Source organism: Artemia sp. Qi Xiang Cuo, chromosome 17 (assembly GCF_049724085.1).
Source record: "Artemia sp. Qi Xiang Cuo chromosome 17, ASM4972408v1, whole genome shotgun sequence".
Classification (NCBI taxonomy): Eukaryota; Metazoa; Arthropoda; class Branchiopoda; order Anostraca; family Artemiidae; genus Artemia; species Artemia sp. Qi Xiang Cuo.
Window position 1 is genome coordinate 16,403,708 of NC_142810.1, and position 8,008 is coordinate 16,411,715.

At 33.6% G+C, this 8,008-nt stretch overlaps 1 protein-coding gene across 1 annotated transcript in view; it reads right to left on the reverse strand.

The window, feature by feature from the left end:
* Window positions 1-456: 456 nt before the first annotated feature.
* The window catches only part of LOC148941954 (uncharacterized), a 212,188-nt gene continuing 204,636 nt past the window's right edge, over window positions 457-8,008 (reverse strand). The window contains exon 8 of the mRNA XM_089103189.1: window positions 457-5,738. Within this exon, the coding sequence (XP_088959315.1) occupies window positions 1,277-5,738 (4,462 nt within the window). The 3' untranslated portion in view covers window positions 457-1,276. The remainder of the gene's footprint in view (window positions 5,739-8,008) is intronic.

Sequence of the window (8,008 nt, forward strand, 5' to 3'; positions counted from 1 at the left end):
GCCTTTACATGGATCATAACATGGTCCATGGTCCATATATATATATATATATATATATATATATATATATATATATATATATATATATATATATATATATATATATATATATATATATATATATATATATATATATATATATATATATATATATATATATATATATATATATATATATATATATAAAGAAATCTACTATCATAAAAGACCAGGAAATATTGTTAAAAGAAATATCAAACATTGGTGAAAGGTTAGTGCCGGTAACCAATGGACAGGGTATCGTTATTTGCTGCAATCTTCATGCCCAGGATTATATTATACAGCATATTCCTGCAGGCAAAGCACCGTTATCCACTGATGGATGAGTTATGTTCAGTTTATTAATAAGAATCAAACTTAACAAATATAGATAGATAGATCGATATTTATTTCAAAACAAAAGCCTCTTTGGGCCATGGCAAAAAAAATAAAAAAATAAAGAGAAAACAACACATTGACGCATAAATTCATAACTGATAATAAGAACACATATAACATTAACAAAACATGGTAAACAACAATAACCATATAATAACAAGTAAATAAAAGAAAAACACACACAATAAGGCATATAATAGAATAAAACTAACTCACATAGTATCGCAAACATATTAGATAGGTATACAGACAGATAGATATTCAAAGAATTTAAGTAACACGAGCCATGGGTAAAAAAAGGAAAGATAATAAAACAAAACCAAACGCCTAGAAATCAATTTATTTCCTTTAATCTTGTAAATTTGACCAGAAAGTCTTAAGGAGAAGCATTACCCTTACCCTCCCTAAGAATTTATTTCTTTCTCCAAGTGCTAGAAAATTTCTATTCTACACAAGTGAAATATTTCAATTTCTACTCAAGTCAAAAAATGCTTGAAAATAAATTTCATGCTCCCAGACCCCCATCCATTGCTGGTAAACTCCAAAGGACACCGGGCCTGTGACTTCAAGCTGCTATTTCTGAATCTCCGGTTCTTACCAGTACATACACATTAAGAAGTCTATTTTCTAAGCTGATTTACAGCTATTCATTTTAGCAATGTCAAGGAAATTTCTTTTTTGACTCTGTCTTCAGAGACTCTGTTTACCGAAAGTGATTTTTTTTTGCTTATCTTGTTCAATGCCTTTTTGATACATAAAGAGCATTTAAGGGAATGTTCCAAAACGCTAACTTGGACCTGCACCATTTATACTTTTTACAGTACTAGGTGTTCCCCGTAGGGCTTCATCAAACATTTCTTTAATACATTTTTTTTTTTGCATACTGCAGAGGAGTTAAGCCTCTTTTGTCACGAAGATTAGGGTTAGCTCCATTTTCTAGAAGAAATCTTACTATTTCCAAGTGATCACTTCTAGTAGCACAATGCAAAGGTGTTAAGCCACTGTTGTTTTTGCGATTAAGCAAGTTTGGAGATTTACTGATAAGTAACTTTACTAAATCTATATACCCTCTCATAGTAGCTTTGTGTAAAGGGGTGTCACCCCATTTATCCCCGGTATTTGTAGCTCCTTTGCCAATAAGAAATTCTGTTATTGCTGAATATCCCTTAGACACAGCTTCATGTAAAGTCGTCCAACCATTATCAATCCTTCTAGCGTTTATGTATCGTTTGACACCCTTGTCTTCTACAAGGTACTTTACAATATCCAAATTACCACCATGAACGGCTAAATGAAGAACAGTCCTACCTCCTATGTCTTTATCATCAAGACCCATTCTTCTCTCTTCTATAAGGTATTTTGTTACATTTAGATGCCCACGTTCCAAAGCTGGAAATAGAATAGTATGACCATTTTCATCTTTGGTATCAGCATTAGCACCTCTTTCCTCAATAAGATACTTTACTATGTCTAATTTCCCACTAAAGCAAGCACGTGAAAGTGGAGATCTACCTTCATCAGTTCTAGCGTTTATATATCGTTTGACACCCTTTTCTTCTACAAGGTACTTTACAATATCCAAATTACCACCATGAACGGCTAAATGAAGAACAGTCCTACCTCCTATGTCTTTATCATCAAGACCCATTCTTCTCTCTTCTATAAGGTATTTTGTTACATTTAGATGCCCACGTTCCAAGGCTGGAAATAGAATAGTATGACCATTTTCATCTTTGGTATCAGCATTAGCACCTCTTTCCTCAATAAGATACTTTACTATGTCTAATTTCCCACTAAAGCAAGCACCTGAAAGTGGAGTTCTACCTTTATCAGTAATAATGTTAATATTTGCCCCTTTATCCACTAAATACTCCACCATATCTAATTTACCATGACTAAGCGTAGCAAGATATAATGCTGTCCACCGACTGTCATTAGGACTAGTACAATCGACACGTTTCTCATCTACTAGATATTTTACTATGTCTAAGTTACCTTGTGCAGCAGCTATAAATAAAGGTGTCCATCCACCCTCATCAGAAACTAAGAAATTAAAATTGTTCTCCTTTATCAGATATTTTGCTGTACCTAAATGTCCACCTTTGCAAGCATAGTGTAAGGGAGTGCGACCTATATTATCTTTGGTATCAGCATTAGCACCTCTTTCCTCAATAAGATACTTTACTATGTCTAATTTCCCACTAAAGCAAGCACCTGAAAGTGGAGATCTACCTTCATCAGTAATAATGTTAATATTTGCCCCCTTATCTACTAAATACTCCACCATATCTAATTTACCTTTAGACACAGCTTCATGTAAAGTTGTCCAACCATTATCAATCCTTCTAGCGTTTATATATCGTTTGACACCCTTTTCTTCTACAAGGTACTTTACAATATCCAAATTACCACCATGAACGGCTAAATGAAGAACAGTCCTACCTCCTATGTCTTTATCATCAAGACCCATTCTTCTCTCTTCTATAAGGTATTTTGTTACATTTAGATGCCCACGTCCCAAAGCTGGAAATAGAATAGTATGACCATTTTCATCTTTGGTATCAGCATTAGCACCTCTTTCCTCAATAAGATACTTTACTATGTCTAATTTCCCACTAAAGCAAGCACCTGAAAGTGGAGATCTACCTTTATCAGTAATAATGTTAATATTTGCCCCCTTATCTACTAAATACTCCACCATATCTAATTTACCTTGATTAAGCGTAGCAAGATATAATGCTGTCCACCGACTGTCATTAGGACTAGTACAATCGACACGTTTCTCATCTATTAGATATTTTACTATGTCTAAGTTACCTTGTGCAGCAGCTATAAATAAAGGTGTCCATCCACCCTCATCAGAAACTAAGAAATTAAAATTGTTCTCATTTATCAGATATTTTGCTGTATCTAAATGCTCACCTGGGTAGGGAAAGTCTAAGAGATCGCAAAAAAAAGTGTAAGGGAGTGCAGCCTCGCAATTTGGGATAAGCTCTGTAAAATATTTTACTATGTCTAATTTCCCACTAAAGCTAGCACCTAAAAGTGGAGATCTACCTTTATCAGTAATAATGTTAATATTTGCCCCCTTATCTACTAAATACTCCACCATATCTAATTCACCTTTAGACACAGCTTCATGTAAAGTCGTCCAACCATTATCAATCCTTCTAGCGTTTATATATCGTTTGACACCCTTTTCTTCTACAAGGTACTTTACAATATCCAAATTACCACCATGAACGGCTAAATGAAGAACAGTCCTACCTCCTATGTCTTTATCATCAAGACCCATTCTTCTCTCTTCTATAAGGTATTTTGTTACATTTAGATGCCCACGTTCCAAAGCTGGAAATAGAATAGTATGACCATTTTCATCTTTGGTATCAGCATTAGCACCTCTTTCCTCAATAAGATACTTTACTATGTCTAATTTCCCACTAAAGCAAGCACCTGAAAGTGGAGATCTACCTTTATCAGTAATAATGTTAATATTTGCCCCCTTATCCACTAAATAATCCACCATATCTAATTTACCATGATTAAGCGTAGCAAGATATAATGCTGTCCACTGACTGTCATTAGGACTAGTACAATCGACACGTTTCTCATCTACTAGATATTTTACTATGTCTAATTTATCTTGTGCAGCAGCTATAAATAAAGGTGTCCATCCACCCTCATCAGAAACTAAGAAATTAAAATTGTTCTCATTTATCAGATATTTTGCTGTATCTAAATGACCACCTTGGCAGGCATAGTGTAAGGGAGTGCGACCTATATTATCCACCTCGCAATTCGGGCTAAGCTCTGTAAAATATTTTACTATGTCTAATTTGCCAGTTGCAGCAGCACAATATACAGGAGTCCAGCCAAACTGATCAGGAACTATATCCAGATTTGTTTCATCTATCAGATATTTTATTATGTCTAAATGGCCACCTTGAGAGGCATAGTGTAAGGGAGTGCGACCTATATTATCCGCCTTGCAATTCGGGCTACGCTCTGTAAAATATTTTACTATATCTAATTTGCCAGTTGCAGCAGCACAATATACAGGAGTCCGGCCATACTGATCAGGAACTATATCCAGATTTTTTTCATCTATCAGATATTTTATTGTGTCTAAATGGCCACCTTGAGAGGCATAATGTAAGGGAGTGCGACCTATATTATCCGCCTTGCAATTCGGGCTACGCTCTGTAAAATATTTTACTATATCTAATTTGCCAGTTGCAGCAGCACAATATACAGGAGTCCGGCCATACTGATCACGAACTATATCCAGATTTTTTTCATCTATCAGGTATTTTATTGTGTCTAAATGGCCACCTTGAGAGGCATAGTGTAAGGGAGAGCGACCTCTATTATCCGCCTTGCAATTCGGGCTACGCTCTGTAAAATATTTCACTATGTCTAATTTGCCAGTTGCAGCAGCACAATATACAGGAGTCCGGCCATACTGATCACGAACTATATCCAGATTTTTTTCATCTATCAGATATTTTATTGTGTCTGAATGGCCACCTTGAGAGGCATAGTGTAAGGGAGTGCGACCTATATTATCCGCCTTGCAATTCGGGCTACGCTCTGTAAAATATTTTACTATGTCTAATTTGCCAGTTGCAGCAGCGCAATATACAGGAGTCTGGCCATACTGATCAGGAACTATATCCAGATTTTTTTCATCTATCAGATATTTTATTGTGTCTAAATGGCCACCTTGAGAGGCATAATGTAAGGGAGTGCGACCTATATTATCCGCCTTGCAATTCGGGCTACGCTCTGTAAAATATTTTACTATGTCTAATTTGCCAGTTGCAGCAGCACAATATACAGGAGTCCGGCCATACTGATCAGGAACTATATCCAGATTTTTTTCATCTATCAGATATTTTATTGTGTCTAAATGGCCACCTTGAGAGGCATAGTGTATGGGAGTGCGACCTTTACTATCAGCCACATTAATTTTACCTTCGTTATCTATAAGAGCTTTTACTGCTGTTGTTTGCCCATTATGAGCTGCAACAAGGAGAGAATGACAATAATCTACCAAACTATCTTCTGCATCAGTGGTCATTGATGTTTCTTTTAGCTCCGAGAGAACATCTTCTTGGAATAGTTTGATTTCTTCCTCAGACAAATTCGAAATTACATCTAACGGTGCAAATTGTAATCCTATGCCAGAAGGGAGTATAATATCCATTGAAAAACGAATCAGAAAATCTACAACGGATGAACGGTTGATTGAAATTTCATTAAGAAGAAATGTTACTTCTCTTTGAAAACCACTCAAATGATTGATTTTCTTCTTGTACGGTCTGTAAAAGAAAACATATTTAAATCACACTGGAATTAATCTTGCAGAAAAGTAACATTTCAGGGCAACAAAAATTTTACTGATTAAATCTTCCTCCCAAAATATTTGTCCTAGGATAGTTCTTGCATTGTCCTTTTTTGTTTATTCAAGCTTAGTTGCTTTACGAATCCATTGTAAGATTAACACTAGGAGCCATAAATTCAATGTTAGTACTATTTTTGGCCCTTTACAGACCCAAAACTGATTCAAATTCTGAGGAATATTGAGATCAATGACAAAAAGAACCTGTTTATTTAAGCCAAGTTGATATGAAATGTCCAATACAAATTCAGTAATAGGAGTCACAAATTCAATTTCACCGTTTTCCTTTTTTACCTGTTCTGTATTTTACGTTATAATAATAATAATAATAATAATAATTCATTTATTACCCATTATGAACAAAAACAAGTGGATAACTTCAAGAAAAAAAAAAAAACAGAATAGCAAACTTGCACACTTAGCAATTATTTACATAAAACGACGTGAATTATGGTGCGCAGTAAGACCTGTAGATTCTGACAGCTTTCCTGCGAGCACAGTGCTGGAAAGCACTGTCTTCTTCGATAGTGTCCTTATCAAATTGCCATCTGAGCACTACATCTAAAAGATGCATGTTTCTCCTAGGCAATTCACTTTTTACAGCTAAGTATTGATGTCGTATATTTTGTATCTCCTTAGAATCTCTGCATCTTTTATGTGCATCCAGGTATTTCTAGTCAAATCATCTAGATTTCCAAATTTAATGCTTTGAAAATTAAACACTAGATCAAGATATTTCAAATGTTCTTTGCTTACTCAAAGCTGCATAACTTTGCATAAATCAAAGCTGCATTAATTAAAAAACGATGAGAAATTAAATAAAAAAAAGTTTTTTAAAATGAAAGTAAGGAGCGATATTGACACTTAAAACGAACAGAAATTATTCCGTATATGAAGAGGGCTGTCCTCTCCTCAACGCCTCCCTCTTTACGCTAAGGTTTGACTCTGTCTCACAACCTTATTTTTTAATGCTTTTAAAATTAAACACTAGATCAAGATATTTCAAATGTTGTTTGCTTACAGTAATTCTTTTCTAGAGTGATTCCTTAATTAGTCAATTGAACAAAAGGAAACTATAAGCTGATTGAAGCTCACAAACAAACGAAAAGGCTATCTTGCTACGCTGAGACTTTGACGAGCTGATTTTCCGTTCAACAGTGTTATAATTTTTTTATTTAATATCTCGGGGTAGTAGTGAAAATCTTCTCGAGGTTCAACAAAGTTTTTAACAAACTTAGGGGTCTACTACTGCTGATATAAGTGTGATATAATTAATGATTAATTGATTGATTGATATATATATATATATATATATATATATATATATATATATATATATATATATATATATATATATATATATATATATATATATATATATATATATATATATATGATATATATACATATATCAATATATATATATTATATTAATTGATTGATTGATATATATATATATATATAATATATATATATATATATATATATATATATATATATATATATATATATATATATATATATATATATATATATATATATATATATATATATATATATATATATATATATATATATATATATATATATATATATATATATACTTCATAACATGCCAGAGGAGTAGACGATGACAGATTATAAGATAGGAATTCACACTTGTCAAGATTTAGGGATAGACCAATATTTAGGAAAGACTGAGAAATTAAGGAAACCATCGCAGAAAGAGCAGACTTAGTGCGACTAATCAACAGAATGTCCTCAGCATAGGCAATGTAAGAAACATCAGTAGGACCAGAAAAATAAGTGCCTGAGATCTTTTCAAGAACAGTAGAATTACAAATTTTGAACAGGGTTGGTGATAAAACACCTCCCTGCCTAACACCACGAAGCACTTTAATAGATGTTTCTGGAAAAGATTTCAGGCGGAGGTAAGAATTAGAATACCAAAACCGTTGAAGGTAAATAACCGAAAAATTAACACAAGAAGAAGCCAAAGAAAAGAAAAGCTGGTTATGAATAACAGAATCAAAAGCCTTTGAAAGATCAAGTGTACAGAGATATACGCCTTTACCCTTAGAAGAATTAGAAAGTAGAATAGAAGAAAGGATACGATGAGCATGTTGGCACCCCACACCAGGTCTGAAACCAAGTTGATTTTCACCAAAGAAAGAAATATTTCTAGTTAAA